The 17,775-nt window shown below is 37.7% G+C and overlaps 4 protein-coding genes across 4 annotated transcripts in view; 2 read left to right on the top strand and 2 right to left on the bottom strand.

Moving 5' to 3' along the window:
• The window catches only part of LOC119481826 (golgin subfamily A member 6-like protein 6), an 83,187-nt gene extending 81,183 nt beyond the window's left edge, over window positions 1-2,004 (top strand). The window contains exons 22-24 of the mRNA XM_037759079.1: window positions 333-518; window positions 800-904; window positions 1,105-2,004. Coding sequence (XP_037615007.1) covers window positions 333-518; window positions 800-904; window positions 1,105-1,242 — 429 coding nt within the window. The 3' untranslated portion in view covers window positions 1,243-2,004. The remainder of the gene's footprint in view (window positions 1-332; window positions 519-799; window positions 905-1,104) is intronic.
• A 985-nt stretch (window positions 2,005-2,989) lies between these two features.
• Window positions 2,990-4,373, bottom strand: LOC119482099 (low affinity immunoglobulin gamma Fc region receptor II-like). The gene is made up of 5 exons (XM_037759504.1): window positions 4,368-4,373; window positions 4,199-4,265; window positions 3,664-3,918; window positions 3,307-3,543; window positions 2,990-3,172 (listed from the first exon to the last, which is right to left on the bottom strand). The coding sequence occupies exons 1-5, from the start codon at window positions 4,371-4,373 to the stop codon at window positions 3,024-3,026; spliced, it is 714 nt and encodes a 237-aa protein (XP_037615432.1). The 3' UTR covers window positions 2,990-3,023.
• A 1,334-nt stretch (window positions 4,374-5,707) lies between these two features.
• On the bottom strand, window positions 5,708-9,906 carry LOC119481870 (low affinity immunoglobulin gamma Fc region receptor II-a-like). Its single transcript, XM_037759184.1, has 5 exons — window positions 9,873-9,906; window positions 9,706-9,768; window positions 9,341-9,625; window positions 8,531-8,776; window positions 5,708-6,960 (listed from the first exon to the last, which is right to left on the bottom strand). The coding sequence occupies exons 1-5, from the start codon at window positions 9,901-9,903 to the stop codon at window positions 6,809-6,811; spliced, it is 777 nt and encodes a 258-aa protein (XP_037615112.1). The 5' UTR covers window positions 9,904-9,906; the 3' UTR covers window positions 5,708-6,808.
• Window positions 9,907-11,958: 2,052 nt separating this feature from the next.
• LOC119482100 (butyrophilin subfamily 3 member A2-like) lies at window positions 11,959-16,896 on the top strand. The gene is made up of 7 exons (XM_037759505.1): window positions 11,959-11,998; window positions 12,115-12,169; window positions 12,344-12,738; window positions 13,364-13,651; window positions 13,767-13,802; window positions 14,945-15,186; window positions 16,870-16,896. Exons 1-7 carry the CDS (start codon window positions 11,959-11,961, stop codon window positions 16,894-16,896), a joined length of 1,083 nt encoding a protein of 360 aa, XP_037615433.1.
• Window positions 16,897-17,775: the final 879 nt, after the last annotated feature.

Genomic DNA, 17,775 nt, shown 5'->3' on the forward strand with positions numbered 1-17,775 from the left:
CATGAGAGCAAATCTGAGAAACTAAATAACTGAAACACAAAGAAGTGAGACAGTAAATCTATTTATTCACATTTAATCTAATCTGGGATCAAATGTGAAGTTCTTATTTTCTAGTAACATGTTGAGTTCATCATTTAAGTTGTTCACTGATTGTTAAACCTGATATTTACAGTCTAGATGTGCTCAGAGTAAACAGGTTAAACCTGAGACTAACTATGTGCTCATTATCACAACATCCAGCCAATCAGAAACTAGTTCATCAGGATATAATGTGGACTAAATAAAGTACTGAATGAAACTAAATGTCTCTCTTCATCTCTCTTTACCTCCAGATTGAGAAGCAGCTCCAGGAGGAGAAGACCAAAAGGAAGGAAGCTGAGAAAGAAGTGGAGAACCTAAAGAAAGAGATGGAGGACAAGAGCAGCTCAGCCGGTCAGAGCTCAAACACAGAACTTCCCATTGTCGTTGAGGTCAACCAACAGGACAATTATATCCGTCTCATAAAGACGTCCGATCAGGTAATGTTGTTTGTGTGTGTATGAACACTATAAGTACTTTATAAGTGTGTAGAATATGTACAGCAATACGTTAACCAAGTGCATCCTGGGATATTCTGATGGGACAAACCAAGATAATGACCTGATGTTTACCCCAGAATCTCTTTCTCTTGATTTCATGAGAAGACAGAAATAACAGACAATCATTTACTGTATAAACACAATGGATTCATCTATAACACATGATTCATTAGTCTCTTTTAGTCTCATCCTCCCTCTCTTACCTAATTTCTCTCCTACAGGACCAACCACTGGTAGGCTGGACGTTAGAAATGAAGGTCAACGAAAAAATCATCACACACACATTTAAGAAATCATTCAAACTCAAGTCTAGAGGCACCTTCACTGTGAGTCTTTGTTGATTTCTCAATTTATGGTGTTGCATTTATCTTTTTTTTTCTTCTTTCTTTCACCACTGTTGTTGAGTTCCATTAGAAATGAAAGGAAATAATAATAATAATAATAATAATAATAATAATAACATATTTGTATTACTTTAATGATTCAGTGATTCTGCTTGTAAGTCTGTGACCTTTGCATTTTACAGCTGTATGGCCCAGGTTGTGATCAGCAGTATGACCTGTGGTGGAAGGACTTGACACCCTGGAGCTCTGGAGACCAACTAAAGTTCACCCTCATCAGCGACACTGGCGTCCGACATCAACTGAGTTTAAATACTAACTGAGTGGTTATTAATTAGCCAGCTGTCATACTCGTTTTCTTTTTTTAGCTTATCTTATCTATTTGCTCCATGAGAAAGGGGAGGAAAAGTTACCATCAGTAACACCAGAATGCATTCTGAATGGTTAATAGTGATGTAAACATTAAACATCAGGAACAGCAGGACTTGGCTCTTCCTGTAATAACACATGTTGTAATGATCAGTAAACACTGGAGAACATCTGTTTGATTTGATCAGATCAAACTTTATTATGTTTCTTCATTGATATTCTTGGAGATGTATTCCATTTTTCTTTTCCTCTCATTATGTTATTGCTCCTATTTTTCATGTCGGCAGTGTCTTGTTAACCCTCGTGGGCTGGGCACCTTTTAGTGGATGCTGCTTTGAACAAATAAATGTACTCACTCTTCATCTGGTAAATTCAACAATTCAAAACATGTTTTGTTTGAAATTTGGTGGAATTTTGCATTTGTTTTATTGCTTCTGTTTATATATATTTTACTGAAAAACAAATCTTTATTGTTGAGGGAAAACATTCTGAAATCTCAGATATTGAAATGCTATAAAAACAAAGGATTAAATAAATTAATCTCAAAATTAAAACATGAGCTATGCAACTCAGAAACTTTTATTTTGTATGTTTACTGGATTGAATATTTATATTCGATCTTTGTTATTCTATGTGTTGTAATATTTGTAATTCAATTTATTCTGTCAATACTCTTTTTTTGTAATGCAAAGATAAAAAAATTAATACATATTTGATATTTTTTTGATGCTGAACATGTATATCAAATATATCAGTTTCCAAATATTTGTTGTTTTTCATATTTGTCCTGTGAGATACAACTTAAACTACAAACTAAAAACATGTCATTTTGTAGTTATAGAGTGAAACCACTCAATCTTTTTTCATTTGCATGTTTTATGTTCAAATAAACAAATAAGAATATTCTGTGTATGTGTTGCTTAAATACAATAAAGGAAGTAAAACAGTAAACGATTGTAGCTGCAGGTTGTGAACATTAATCCCCGTTCTAAATTGTGTAAACCAAAGCTGATCATCAATCTCAGTGAATTTTATTTTGAAGGAAGATTCAAGTTCAGAATCAGATGATCTCATGACCTCTTGTGGGGGTCTCGACCTCCATGTTGGGAACCGCTGGTCTACAGTCCGCTAGCAGCTCTGTGAGGCTGCACTGAGGAACAGCTGCTTTGAGCTGAATGCTAAAGTCAGTAGTAGGTGTAATGTTAATCATGTTCACCATTCACAATTACATTATATTGTCATTATATTATTGTATTATATGTTGTGACTGACTAAAGAAAGAGGTGATGCAGCAACACAGCAGATGACTTCATATTTAATGATATATTTACTCAACACACTATTTACTCTTTAAACTGCTTCTTATTGTTTCTACAGAGCCTCTTTAACACCTCTTCTATTCATATATTCTCTCATGTGGTTTGTGTCTGAGGAGCTCAAATGATCAGCAGCATCTGTAGAGTCTAAAACTGAACATAGAACAACAACATGTACTGAGAAAACTGTCATCTGGCTTTTAAAAATAGTCCATGCATCAGTCAGTAGCTCTGTGGTTGTTAACCTTTCTGTGTGTGAGAAAGTCTAACAGCCACTGCAAGTATGAACAAGTAACACAGAGAAGTCTGACACCTTATAGCCAACTTGATCAAAGGTCAAAGTAAAGACAGAAGATGAAATGTTCAAACGTCTTTTCTTGATGACCAAACGACCTTTGACCTGTAAACATGAGGACCAGTTATTTCTGCTTGACTCTGAGTTTCCCACAATGCAGTAGTCCCACCAGCAGCAGCAGCAGAGCCACCATCACTATGGTGGACACAGTCCTCAAGACCAGGACCACATGTATGAAGTGGTCTGAGGAGGGACACGTCTCTCTGTGAAGTGCTGCAGAGACAACAGGACACATCTGCTGTAACACCAGGACAGTATTAACAGGACGTAACAGGTCGTCTCTGAGGGCTTTCTGGAGCTTTACTCTGACACAAACTGAGAACTGATCCTCAAACTGACTTTCTTACCTAACCGGCTCTCTGGTGATCCTCCAGCTCCAGAGATGTCACACTTGTAGAGTCCTTCATCAGACCAGGAGACGCTGTGGATGGTCATCTCTCCTGTAGAGCTGCTCCTGATGAGGAGGCCGTCTTTATAGAAATCAGCTGTGAGGTTGGAGGAAGTCGTCTTGTTCCTGCAGCTCAGAGTCACATCGTTTCCCTCCGTCACAGGGAGGACAGGACTCTCCAGGATCACTGAACCAGCTGGAAAACAAAGCTTCTTTAGCTGGGCATGAAATGTGATGTTATGTGGGAGTTAGATGAGACAACTGATAAAAGTTTAATGTTGACAAAAACATCTCTTTCATAGAAACGTAAACCTACTAGTGACAGAGATGGTAACACTGTCGCTCCTCTCTCCTCCTTCAGTCTCACACCAGTACTCTCCACCGTCTGCTGGATAGGCTCTATGAATGGTAAAAGATGCTGTTGGCGTCTTAGTATCACCGGCTGAAATGAAGCGTGCCGTGTTCCTGACCCCTCTCAGCTGAGTGGAGCCATCCAGACCCTCGCAGGTCAAATACACCGTCTCGTACTGAAGGAACTGCAGACTGTTTGAAACGATACGAAACGTTGCATCTGAAACAGAACGACAGAGATCTGTCTCAAATTAAACACCCATGGTGGACGAAACATGACTTCACAAAATTAAACCAATTAAATGTGCATTCACCTTTTGGGAAGATATTGTTTAAGTTTGATCTTTTTTCAATACAAACTGGTATTCCCCAAATGTGAAACTTAATTATTCACACACACATTTTTTACTGTGGCCCAATTCAAGTTTTGGTAAATTTATGAAAATCAAAAAGGTAGAATCTTATGTTACATCATGGAGACAGATATAAATGCTACTTACCGCTGTTCTGAATATGTGCACCCAGAAGAATGAACACAAGCATCACTGGATAGAAAACAGCAGTAAACTGTATATCAGACACAGTGTTCACAGAATATATCAAACCTTTACAGAAGAAACAGAAACCTGAGAGTCAGTACTCACACAGTCTGATGCAGAGAGCTCTAACCTCCATGCTGTCTTGCTGCTGACTGTCTGAGCATCACACTGAAGTCCTGCTTAAGTATATGACAACTTCCACTTCCTCTTCCTGTCCAGTTCTTCCTGCTAGACTCACAGTGGCTTCAACATACCGTATTCTGCCTGTCTTTGAGTTATAAGCATTCATTCACAATCCTCTAAGTTTGATCTCAGAAATGCACACCAGCTGATTAGTATCAGGGAGGGGGGTGAATAGAAAACAACCTTTAACACCCCCAGCAGTCATTATGAGTAGCTTGTTATGTCATTAGGTATGACTAATGACTCTGCACCCCATTCTCAAATATCAATGCTTGGTCCCCTCAAGGTCTGATACCAACGCACCCTTTGGCTTCAAGAACCGGGCTTTTTAACTAACGTAAATATTTTACTGTTCTTTTGTTATGTAACTAACGTACTTTACTAACGCCAGTCATGTAACAGATGTCATGATTTTAACCCAAACCATGATCTTTACCTAAACTTAACCAAGTACTTTTGTTGCGTAAGTAAACATAAAAACTAAGTAAACCTACGTTGGAACTTTATTTTAAAAAGACACCATGCATGTAACGAGTGGAAACTGACTGATTCATATCAATGTCCATAACCCTATTTTCACAGCTGTATACATGACTTCCTATCCTCCACACAATTCTCTTATTAACTACTGCAGGTTCAAAAATCCTCATGTTACACCTTTAACTGCCTGTCTACTAGCAATGTTTGTTTTTACAGAGTTTGAATACACAAATCACTGTTTATAAATGCTATAATATAGAATATCACTGAACAAATTGACGTAAATGATGTCAACACATTGATTAGCCTTTGAAATGCTTATGCTGATTAATAATTGCTATTATTATTGCTATTTGTAGGGATTTGGAATGAACAGGTTTGGTTATTAGCAAATTAATTAATAATAATAATAGAATTATTAGTATTAATAAGAATTATCAATAAACATTAATAATAAACGGGGCACCACCCTGGAATCAGGGACCAATAACCAAAACGTTCATATAGTCTCATTAAATATGCTAAACTATCAATTTGGAACGTTGATTAATAATTAAATTAATAACTATAACCAGAATAGATAGTAAAGGATGAAGGATATTGGAGTTCTTGACATAGCAGAGGTTGGCATTATTCTCTCTTGTACAACATTAACCAGACCAGCATGTATATTCCACAAACATTTATTTACAAGATAATAAAGGTTTAAAACACAATATTAATCTAACTAAATAACTAAACTAAACAAACCAAACACAGTGTGTGTGTGTGTGTGTGTGTGTGTATGTGTGTGTGTGAGAGAGAGAGAGAGAGAGAGAGAGAGAGAGAGAGAGAGAGAGAGAGAGAGAGAGAGAGACAAGATGGCATGCTCTTTGTTCTTCGGAACACATGTGCTCATACTAACTACGGTCACTAGAGATCGCTGTTGTATTCTTTTATACCTTCTTTTGGCGATCTACCATGTGAATCGATGATTGACCCACATCTATGTTGCTTATAGCAACTGATAACTCCTCTTTAATAGCCTTCTCAAACAGATGTGACCACCGTGTTGCAAAATGTTGCCTGTTTTGAATGTATTGTTCTATAATATTATTTTTTTGTATTCGTTGCCGTTTTTAAAATGTTTGTAAAGAAATAAATGAATAAACCTCTATCATGATGTTCAGACCATATATCTACTTAAAGACACTTTACACCTCTAAGGGTATTATAAATATTGTTCACTAATGATTATAATAACTCTACAAATGACTTCTTAAAGACTTTATTTCTTCATACAATGAAAAACAAAACCCAGTAAAGTACAGTAAATGTATTGAATAAAACACCACACCAAAGGACCAGTGAGGGTCTTGTATGCACTGAGAGGGACATGACTCATCTTGTTTAACCATAACTGATCTCCATTTCTATTTTGTTTATGTTAATATTGACTCCTCAAAAAACATGATGAGTTTCTCTACTAACAGAAATGTTTTGTTGCTGCTATGGAAACTTGTAAAGGGCCCATCAGCCTCGTATGTCTGATAGTTTGTGTGTGGTTTACGTCTAAGTGTGAATTATCACCAGCTAAAAACAAAACATAGAGCAAGATATAAAGCACGCACGCCTTTTCAAAATAGGTCATACGTTCATCTGTGGCTTTCAACCTTTTCTGCTTGTGACGAAGTCTGATATCCACCGCAAGTGGTAACAGAACTGTGAAACCTATTCTAGCTATTTAATCTAACGAAGGCTGCCACATTTGTTTGTGTTGCTCAAAGTTTTACTGAAAAGTCCAAATAAAACTGTTAAATAACAAGTACACAGGCCATTGACTGATAGAAAGACCAAAGTCATTCATTATTCTCAGTCAGTTACTCTTTTGTTTTGTTCAGGTTGACAGTTACACTCACATATGAGTGCTTATTTCTGTGTAACTCTGACTTCCCCACAGTGAAGTAGTCCCACCAGCAGCAGCAGTAGAGCCACCATTAAAATGGTGAAAACGGTCCTTAGGATGAGGTAAATATGACAAGAGTGATCTGAGGAGGGACGAGTCTCGAGTCTGTGATCTGCTGCAAAGACACAGAAAAAAACAGGTGTTTCAATGCATTATGTGTTGCTTTTAACATAGAATGAACTGTTTGATAAAGCTTTTTATAACAAAGAGGACACATAAATAGATACCTCAGTTGATCTGCACCAAGATACTACAGTGTTAAATAGTGTTATAATGTGGTGAAAATATCCTCTGACTTAAGATAAAGAAATCACACTTTTTAAAAGTTGTTTTTTTTTGCTCTAAAACATTGAAACGTTGAAAAGTAAGCAAATTAAATCAGTGAATGTTCATGCTGTATTTACACGCAGTATACCCAGCTGGAATATCAAGCAGTAAGGTTAAACTGAAAAAAATAACAATGAGGCTCAAACCATCATCTATCATCTGCACCCAATATTTTCATGCTAAAAAACTAATATTTGTATAACATGGTTTACTACAGAAGCCTTGAAAGGGAAGTGAGAACATTCTTTTGATCTAACTTATTTCTCTCCTGTGTTTATGACTTAAGAACAGGTGGAACTTTTTTGCCTTTCTAAGTTACTTTTTCCTCTCTGAAAACAAGTGACGTTTTTTTTTTTGCCTTTCAGGACTTACATAGTTTTCCCTATGAGGCACAAAAGTAACTTAGAAAAATCTGCCTAATTTTTATTTATTTTTTTACCCGTTTCACAGACAAAAAAAAATGTTCTTAAGTGATGAACACAGGAAAGAAAATAATAAAGATTAGACTAAATCAGAATTTTTTTTTTTTCGCTTGCCTTTCAGGGCTTCCCTAGTTTATTCACAGTCATGAAAGTAATTGTTAAAACAATAATGATAAGGGATTTACTATAGCTGTTTTTCACAAGTACTTCACAATTGACTATAACATGCTGCTGCAGAAATGCACTACGATGATACTCTAGTAATCTTCACGGTCCAACTCTATTTGTCACTTATTAAGGTATTAACTGAGCTTGTTTTAGCACAAATCTGGTGTACAAGGATCAATTTGATGGCCCTTTTTGGTTCTGATTTATACAGTATGAATTATCAGCCAATATTTTTTTTTTGCAGATGATACCAGTATATTTTTTTGTCACAGCTATTTTGAAAAATTAATACAATCATGTAAGTAATGAACATATTAATATGACTATTTTTTCTTAAATAGCAAAAATAATAGGGATTATTGGGGAAATAGCATTCATGCCAAATCACAGAACAACATAATGTTTACTCCGTTATTTAATCCTGTTTAAGTTGCTGCAGTATAGCTTGGGTGTGTACACACTATACACACACAAAAAATACATTTTTATATTTAAAAAAATATTAAATATTAATATTTCTTACAGTTGTTTAGATTTGTTCCGATTTTACATTATTTCAAAAACACTTTGCAATTTGATTATTTCGGAAGACATCGCACTACCTTCTACAACTACAAAACCAGTCGTACTCTACAGTTTTGGATGCATTACAAGAAGTTTAGAATATCTCTGTAAGATTAGCCATGTGATAAGCCTCTTGGCTTAGTAATAATTTTGCTGTAACTTTTGAATTGTCTTTTGAACTTCATTTTTATTTTTACGTCTCACCTTTGATAGTTACCCAGCTCTCTGGTGACTCCACAAACTCAGAGATGCTGCACTTGTAAAGTCCTTCGTCAGACTTAGAAACGCCATGGATGGTCATCTCTCTTGTGGAGCTGGTGCCGATGGGGAGGTCATCTTTATAGAAATCAGCTTTGAGAGCAGAGGAGGTCATTTTGCTTCTACAGCGCAGAGTCACAGCGTCTCCCTCCATCACAGGCAGAGCAGGACTCTCCAGGATCACAGGACCAGCTGAACAGCAAAGGTTTTGACAATTATTTTATGCCATGATTCATTAGTAACGATTTTTTTTCTTTCATGTGGAAGAGAACAAGAATATAAGGTTCTAGCTTAGGGTATACAAATAGAAGAGACACAAAAATACAACCATAAGGCATATATGGTATTTTTTTCTCTCAACTTCAAGATATTTAATTGACCCGCAGGGAAATTTGTATTGGGCTTCAAGCAACGCACGTATAAGAAAAGAACATTTATCATACATATACTCATGTGTAAACATGCTTAAATTCACATGTTGAGTTAGACAGTACTGTGAAATAATAAAAGGTTATAAAGTAAATACAAAATAATAAAAATAAAAATGATAATAAAACCAGGTATAATCAAACAAGATAATAAATAATCAAGTCACAAAATATTAGTCCACAATAAAATATCAAATAAAATATCAATATTCATACATAACCCTGACTTAATGATACACTCTTTCAATGGCAGACTAAAAAACACTGAAATGACTGTTTGTATTATTTGATATGTTGTTATTTGTGAATGGAACAATGCTGAACATACCAGTAACAGTGATGTTGATGGCGTTGCTTCTGCCTCCTCCTTTAGCTTCACACCAGTATTCTCCACTGTCTGATGAAAAGCTATGTTGGATAAAGCAGGGTGCCCTTGATGTCTCCAACTGAGTAGCACATATAGTTTCAACTCCCATGATCCTCCTCATCACTCTCCACTCGGTGAAGTCACCATATCCCTCACATTCAATGGAGATAGAGTCATATTCAAAGAGCTGGAGTCTGTTTGGGACAATACGAAGAGAAGCTGCATCAATACGAAGAGAAGCTGCATCTGGAGAAGAAGACACAGACAAAAGTATTATTTATTTTAATATCATTTTCCTCATATTTATAGAGATGACTTCTACTTACCAGCTTTCTCAGCACAGTAACAGTGTTGATCTTCTAGAACCAGAAGCACCAGGACATTTATTACTGGAGATAACAAAGGAAAAAAGTAGATACTCTAATTTGCATAAACATTATGGTTTATATTTTCAATGTTAACAGATTTAGAGACAGAAAGACTCCGTACTCACGTAGTCTGATGCAGAGAGCTGTGACCTCCATGTCGTCTCGCTGCTGACTGTCTGAACATCAGACTGAGTGACAGATAAATATAACGTAGGTGAGAACTTCCTCTTCCTGTGCAGCTTGTTTCTGGTTTGTGTGCAACACAGAGCAGCTCTGTGTTGAGCTGGAGGTCGGTAAGCTAACTAGTTTAGCTCATAAACTCTGTCTGAACAGGGCCTTAGCCTGGCTAACCTGCTGCTGCGATGTTGTGAAGGCTAGGAGGATAACAGGCTTGAACCAAGAAGCACAAGTCAAAGAGTTCATGTTTTAATGTGGTCAAAACCAGGCAGGGAGATAAAACAGGCAAACTTAACCAAAAGGGGGTCAGATATGCAGACAAAGTCAGGCATGCCGAACAAAAGGCTGGAAGGGTGTGAGCCACGGGACATGGGCCAGTGTATATACAGTATATACAGTATATATATATATATATATCACGCCTGATATCCAGGTCGCTTTATGAATCCTCTTGTGTGGAAAGACGCTTCCACCTACGACTAGGTTGTTCAGAGAACAGGTGTCTGCAAATCTCTCTCCATTCTTACTCATCTCTCCCAAACCCTGCTTGCCCATTACTTCTTCGTAACCTGTGTTATCTCTTCCGATCTTTGCATTGAAGTCCCTCATGAGAATACTGATGTCTTTTCCCTTTAGCTGTTCCAGGATGCTCTGCAGTCTGTTATAAAAGTCATCCTTATTTTCATCGTCGCTGCCATTTGTTGGTGCGTAGCACTGTACCACATTCATCTTCTACAAGCACAACTACAAGCCAAGTATATACCTACTGTAGGCCTATAAGGCAACAATACTTAATTATACCTTTCTTAAGTATATCTCGATCCAAAGATTAAGTACACATTTAAGCCACGTATACTTACTTTTCTGTATACTTGTCTTTATAAGCTAAGTTATATCACTGATGAGTACATACACAGTAAACTGAAAGTGTACTCCCTTATTTTAAGTTTAAAATAAGTATACTAATAGCACACTTGAATAAAATTCTATTTAAGGGCGCACACGCTGCTTTTTAATTCAACTCCCTTGTTCCACCAATAAAATGGTGATTTATGTGCTGCAGTGTTAGTGTCAAAGTCCAGTTTCAATGGTTAATCTTTAAGAAGTTCACAGATAAGAAACGGACACGTAAATGGAACACAAACCATCAGTGTCATTCACTGTGATATAATGGAACTACTACAACATCCTCTCACACACACACACACACACACACACACACACACACACAGGCTTACAGTTAGTCAGAGTCAAAGTACATATTTTATTTGAGGACTGTTCCCGTGCAGCGGAAGCGATTCTTTGAGACACAGGTATGTAGCTTTTTAAACAAAAAAATAAATATTAATAGCTGATTTTAGTAATGTTTCTCATAACTTTTAATTAAAATTCATAATGACCTACTTTCAGAACAACAGCAAATCTACAATCAGTGAAGGTGTTTTTAAATTTTTATGGGACGTGTTGCAGTCAATGTCCTCTACAAAATGTACATAAAATGCAACAAAGACGAGTATTTAACTGCTAATAAGAACCATTTTTAATTATTTAGCCGGTTGTCACAAAGTATTCTGTTTCTGAGTAGTTATTTGTACAAACATCTTTTTCATTTTACAACTGTTTCAGTTTTCAGTATGGTTCACCTGTGGAATGGACGGGTCTCTAAATCTCATCTCAGTGCCATCAGTACTTTGGTTTTTCATCACACTGCTGCCTTCCTTCTCCTGACACACTGTTGTGGAGGTAAGTTACACACACAAAAAAAAAAAAAAAATCATAAATCAGAAAGATGGCAGTCCTCCAATCCTCTAACGGTGCGGAGGAAACACATTTCGGCTGCTTGTATCCAAGATATCATTCTTTCGGTCACTACTGTCACAAACTGGCTCAGGGAATGTGACAAAAAGGAAATCCACGCAAGGTTATATATAAAACCAAACGATTTATTAAACTGAGGTTGACATAAAATGAACAACGGAGTGTGTATATGAGTAATGTCATCAAATGAATGTAGTGCATGGATGTGTGGGCATAATGTGCTGTGGAGGTGTTGAAGGCGCAGAACCAAACAAAGGTGATGTCAGGTGGATTTGGCTGCAGGAAGAGAGACACACAGTGAGCACATGGGGCAGCTTTTATAGCCTGGAAGGCCCAGGTGAGCTCAATCAAGCTGACGACCCCTCCCTCAAGGCAGCCTCCAAGACAAAGGGAGGGGCATCACACTACTCAAAGCTTATGACCACAGGTGAGAGTTGAAACGTAGATAGACGGGTAAATCAAGAGCTTCATCTTCAAGCTCAGTTCCCTCTTCACCACAGCCATCAAGAATATTTTGGAGCTATACCCCAAACCCAAATCTGAACACCTCCTTTTCAGTAGATAAACAGCACCTTCATTTTATCTTGTGAAACTGGAAAAGGAAGCCACATGAAGGGAAATCGGCAGCAGTTAAAAATACATCTGTCTCTTCATCAGGTCAGTCTCAGATGGTTGGCCCTTCTAAGACAATACTCGCGATGATTGATGATGACATCATGTTGCCATGTCACCTGGAGCCTGCCACCGATGTTGTTGCGAGGACACTGGAGTGGGCGAGACTCGACCTGAACCCCAGGTTCGTCCACGTGAGGCGTGATGGTGTGGAGCTTTTGGTTAATCAGAACCCATCATACATGGGAAGAACATCAGTGTCCACTGACAGACTGAAGCACGGAGACATTTCTCTGAAACTCTCCAAAGTCAAAGTCTCTGATGAGGGAAAATACAGATGCCACATTCCAGCACTGGGTACATCTGCAGTTGATCTTGTTGTTGGTAAGTGGACATCATCTTCCTTTGACAACTTCTTATGCAGGGCACACACTACACGAGAATCAAACCGATTTTGGACCCGATTCCCCTGTTCCCGATAATTGTCATCAAAGCCCAGATTTTTTGATGGTTCTAAAGATTATCTTTCCAAATGTTCCTGTGGTGTGAGGTATGTTAAGACTGTTTTTACATCCCCCGATCAGCTCTTAAGTCCGTCCTGTCCGCGTCGATTTCAAATCGTAAACATGGGATATCCTGTTGTGTGTGGGGAACCCCGAGGACAGCCGATGACGCAGTCATGTGGGAAAGAACGATAGCCAATAAAGAATCACCGCTGTCATGGCGGCCGAGACTAATGCATGAGCCAATGCTAAACGTGAAGCATAAAGTAGTAGTAAGATGGAGCTCAGAAATGAAGGACCAACTTGTTGATTTGTGGCAACAACACAAGTGTTTATTTAACGTGTCTCCATGAATTCATCAATTGAAACATCTTTTAGTGTGGGCCAGCCTTTAGATAATCTGGGTATCTGAATTTCAGTTTTGGTAAATCAGCACTGTCATTTTGTAGTTACTGTGATAATGTTAAATACAGCTGTATGAATATTGTCCTTTCTTTTGTCATTAGGTGCGCTGTCATCTCCTGTTGTGATCATAGCAGAGATTGATAAACCCATCAGGAGAGTGGTTCTGCAGTGTGAGTCTAAAGGCTGGTATCCAGAGCCTGAGGTGTTGTGGCTGGACGGTGAGGGAAACCTCCTCTCTGCTGGACCTCCAGAGACAGTCAGAGGTCCTGATGACCTCTATACTGTCAGCAGCAGAGTGACTGTGGAGAAGAGACACAGCAACAGCTTCACCTGTAGAGTCCAACAGAAGAACATCAACCAGACCAGAGAGACAGAAATTCGCATTCTAGGTGAAAAAAAAAATGGTTTCTTACTTACTTCTTCAGCTTTTAACAACAGAAGTCTGCTTGTATAATGTTACGGCTGTGTATGTTTTCTGTGCTGTTGTCCCTTTTCCCTCTCCAGTAACTCTGCCCAGGTGTGCTGCATTGGCTCAACGAGGTTGGGAAGGAAGTGCTTAAAAGCTCCTGTGCCAGGAAATGGGGGCTCGTCCGGGATGCCGGATGAACCCCCATTTGTTACATCCCACCCTTGGGCAGCCCTATTGGGGCGAACAACACTCCAACACTGACCCAAACCAACCACAAAAGACACCTTTAAAACTCTCAAAATCCATAGGTTTATTAACAAAGACATATGATAAAAGACAATGTACATACATAAACTGAGAGGCAGCAGAATCAGCAGTCCCCACACCAGAAGCCTCTCCTAAAGTTACTGCGTTTACCAACACAAAAACAGTAACACAGTTGACCGACACAAAAGTGGAGTGCAACAGCCACAAACCAAATGGATCCGGATCCAACAAATGTAAACTGCCACTACCACGACACGTAATGGACACTATGTGGTCGTCCAACCTCAAACGCAAGTTACTGTGCTTACCGAGCAGTACAGCACATCTGGGCAGAGCTACTGGAGAGGGAAAAGGGACAATAGCACAGAAAACACACACAGCCGTAACATATATAAATGCCATGTTGTTTTTATTTTGTTTGTCATTTCAGAGGATGTACTCACGGCCTCGTCTTGTTCTGCTGTTCGTATCATTGTGGTCTTGTCTGTTTGCTTCCTGTTTTCCTGCATTTCTGCAGCTTTCTTTGTTTATGGGAAACAAAGACAAAACAAAAGCCGTAAGTTACAAAGTTGATTTACTTATTTCTAAATGCAAATAACCATCACACTTTATTGACTGTTGTAGTACAGGTCTTTCCAGAATTCCTAGAGATGATGTGATCACTGCATTACCAACACACAGTATTTTTGTCTATTTTATTATAGACTTTGCACATTGCTCCATTCCTCGTGGTGTTTCCTACTGTTCAAATCACAGCTCCTCCTCCCAAAGTGAGTTTTAATAAAATAATGAATGAACAGGTTTCATGAATAGGACCTGCCTCTCTTTGTTTGTACACGTTATTATTTAAATACCAGGATTAACCTCAGAGTTTAGTACTGTTTTAGTTTTAGCACCATTTCTCTGTTGTGCTTCTGTATCTTGTTGAAGTCACACTTCACTTTTTAAATTGCAATGCAGCATTGATACAGCATGTTTGAACTTTCCTTCCTCTGTTTGTATGCAGATAACAAGGTGCACCGTGACAATGTAACTAAGACGTTACAGGAGAAAGAGGAAGAACATAAAGACATGCTACATGTGGTTTCAGTATTGAAGGAACACAAGAAAGAACTGGAGATCTCGGAAGGCAAACAGATATTACAGCTGGAGAAGGTGGTGGAAGAGATGAGGGAGAATGACAAGAAACTTAAAAAAATAGACAGAAAATACAGTTGGGACAAAGATAGCAACAAGAGCACTCTATTAGTGAGCAATCTGGAACTGGACAAAAAAAGGACAGAATATCAGAGCTCTTTACCGATAATTGTGGAAAAAATACAGAAAACAGAGGATGTAATTTCAAGAATGACAGAAAGGAAGAACAAAGTAGAAAACCAGATTGAGCAAATTAAGAAACAACTTGAGACAAAGAGATGGAGAGAGAGTGAAGAGATTCAGTTGAAACAGCAGTCAGGGAAGTTAGAGAGAGAGGAGACAAACACAAATATTGATTCATTAACATCAACAGAGGGTCATTCTTCATGTCCACTCGAATGACAGTGAGAACACTTACATTTCTCATTTAGATCCAGAGTGATATTAATTTGAGAGCCATTTGAGAACTGTTCTTCCTATTTTATATTGACCCAACAAAGCATCTGAACAGTGTCAGCAGAAGCTTTTGCCAACTTGGATAGTTCAGTAAAGTGTGAAAGGTATTCACAGATTCAAACTCCTCGGATCAATAACTCATAAGAGAAACATCGTTAAAACACCAACGAGGGCTCTTTCTAATCATAGTAAGGTAGACAACGAGCAGATAGATTATACAACGTATTGTAGATTTATTGTCTCCAGACACACTTTATAAACCCATACCAATATGTCCTCATTTCCTCTAGTCACAACTCTAATTTGAATCGTACTAGTCAAAATGTAATTACGGATATCTAAAATTAGAGTTTTGCTTAGTCAAAATAGAATTAGGGATATCTTGAATTAGAGACAAAATGACGTTGCAGATATCTCTAATTAATATCTTGTCTAGCTATTAAATGTTAAAACGGATGGCCATAGACACATTCAGTTCAGGACAAAACAAGCCAACAGCTCCCATGCAGTGGAGTCAAGATGAACTGTTAGACAGCAGACTGATTAAACTGGAGAGATGATGAACAACACAAATAAAGCAACAGGAGACACTAATGTAATATTACACTATAACTTCGAAAAACATTTGCGGAGTCAGATTTTAATACTTTGTGATATAAAAGGTACTTTTTTTTCTTCTTCAATCATTGTTTTTCATTGTGTTGTATTATTGTGATGATTGTTTTTTATTCCATGGTGAAAATGTATATAATACTATGGGAAATAGATTTGGCCCCAAAAAAAGAAGAATGAAATGATTCAAACTTCCCTTCAGTCGATGTCCCCACAGTGTTGCATGATGGGAGAATGTTGTTGAAACTTGGATGTTGAATCAGTTTTTCAGTCCAGACAAGCGTCAGTGACCCTCGATCCTAATTGAACCACAATGGTTTAACTTGCTGAGTTGTTGTGTTTCCTTCAGATTACAGTAAACAACGCCATCTGGCCTCTGCTAATCAAATCATTACAAATTATACATTACATTTTCAGTTTTTTCAGTCACATTTGCCCATGTTTTATCATTGAGAAATATAGTTGTTTTTTTATCATAACTGCATATGTTTCCTTTTTAAAATGTTTGTAAAGAAATGAATGAATAAACCTTTGTCATGATTGCGGATTGCATGATTGTTGCCTGTACTTGTTTTGTTCCCAAGATTTGATATTTTCTCTTCAAGAGTAGCCACATAATAAGCTTCTTGAGTTTTAGTAATTTTGCTGTGATTTTTTTTATGTGATATTGTGCCAACAACTGAACAATACATGTTTTGAAACCCTAATATGTCTCACCTTTGACAGCCAGCCAGCTTTGCGGTGACTCTCTAAACTGCTAGTACATGTTTTCGGAAATGCTATGTTTGAACAATACAAATGAGGCATTATCTAATGCTAATACTTTTGTAAATCTACAGATGCAAATTAGACAAATTCGTAAAATAAACACCTAACTGTATATTTTGGATGTTTTCTTTCCACTAGTCTGAAAGAAGACGTGTTATGGAAGCGAAATAACCCAAAACCTTGAAATTGATGAGTGCATGAACAACTGTTTTTGCCTGAAGTGTGTCACCTTAACAGAAATCCAGCATTACAATTTGTGAGTTTGAAAGCATGGGCTTGTAACAGGCAATTAATGAAGGTCTATAATGAAAGATGTTATTGAGTTGCATCATGGGATATGTAGGATCCGGCATTTTCGAAGCGTGACACATGGTAGGGACTAAATATTAGGATATCTCGTCCTCTGTTGCTGTTAACTGTAACAGTTAACAGTTACACTTCTGTGATTGTAAGATGTTAACCGGTTTAGACAGTGGAGAGTATATAGTGTGATTTTTACATACCAAAAGATACAGGTCATAATGCAGGTCAGTAGCTTGTGTACTCTAATTATATTAATGGTTCAGTATGTTCATGTGAAGTTATTACAAGCTGCTTCATATCAACTGGCTTAACGTCAGCAGCTGACCACAGTGAGTGTATTTAAAAGCTGCAGCATCTCTGTTCTTATAAACAGCGTCTTCAGACGTGAGCAGATAGAACAATGTGGTTTAGCTGTTACACCGCAGTAAACAGCTCACTCTTAAAATTAGACCCCTGACTGTGAGACGGCTTAGAACCACTTAATTTATAGAAATGCTTTGAGCAGCCACAGCTGTGCTCATGAATCTTAAATCATTTTATACACTGTTGATTATGAATCCA

This window comes from Sebastes umbrosus, chromosome 22 (genome assembly GCF_015220745.1).
Source record: "Sebastes umbrosus isolate fSebUmb1 chromosome 22, fSebUmb1.pri, whole genome shotgun sequence".
Classification (NCBI taxonomy): Eukaryota; Metazoa; Chordata; class Actinopteri; order Perciformes; family Sebastidae; genus Sebastes; species Sebastes umbrosus.

What these genes read in the sequence shown, in the direction of transcription:
- LOC119482099 (XM_037759504.1), bottom strand. An exon ending in TGCACATATTCAGAACAGCG is followed by an intron (nt 3,919 to 4,198) that starts GTAAGTAGCATT and finishes GTTCTGTTTCAG; the next exon opens with ATGCAACGTTTCGTATCGTT. An exon ending in ATCACCAGAGAGCCGGTTAG is followed by an intron (nt 3,173 to 3,306) that starts GTAAGAAAGTCA and finishes TTGTCTCTGCAG; the next exon opens with CACTTCACAGAGAGACGTGT.
- LOC119482100 (XM_037759505.1), top strand. Translation starts at nt 11,959, where the DNA reads ATGTGCTGTGGAGGTGTTGAAGGCGCAGAACCAAACAAAG. An exon ending in AGGCGCAGAACCAAACAAAG is followed by an intron (nt 11,999 to 12,114) that starts GTGATGTCAGGT and finishes CCCTCCCTCAAG; the next exon opens with GCAGCCTCCAAGACAAAGGG. An exon ending in GCAACAAGAGCACTCTATTA is followed by an intron (nt 15,187 to 16,869) that starts GTGAGCAATCTG and finishes CACCTTTGACAG; the next exon opens with CCAGCCAGCTTTGCGGTGAC.
- LOC119481870 (XM_037759184.1), bottom strand. Translation starts at nt 9,903, where the DNA reads ATGGAGGTCACAGCTCTCTGCATCAGACTAC. An exon ending in CATCAACATCACTGTTACTG is followed by an intron (nt 8,777 to 9,340) that starts GTATGTTCAGCA and finishes TTTGCTGTTCAG; the next exon opens with CTGGTCCTGTGATCCTGGAG. An exon ending in GAGCTGGGTAACTATCAAAG is followed by an intron (nt 6,961 to 8,530) that starts GTGAGACGTAAA and finishes GTGTCTTTGCAG; the next exon opens with CAGATCACAGACTCGAGACT.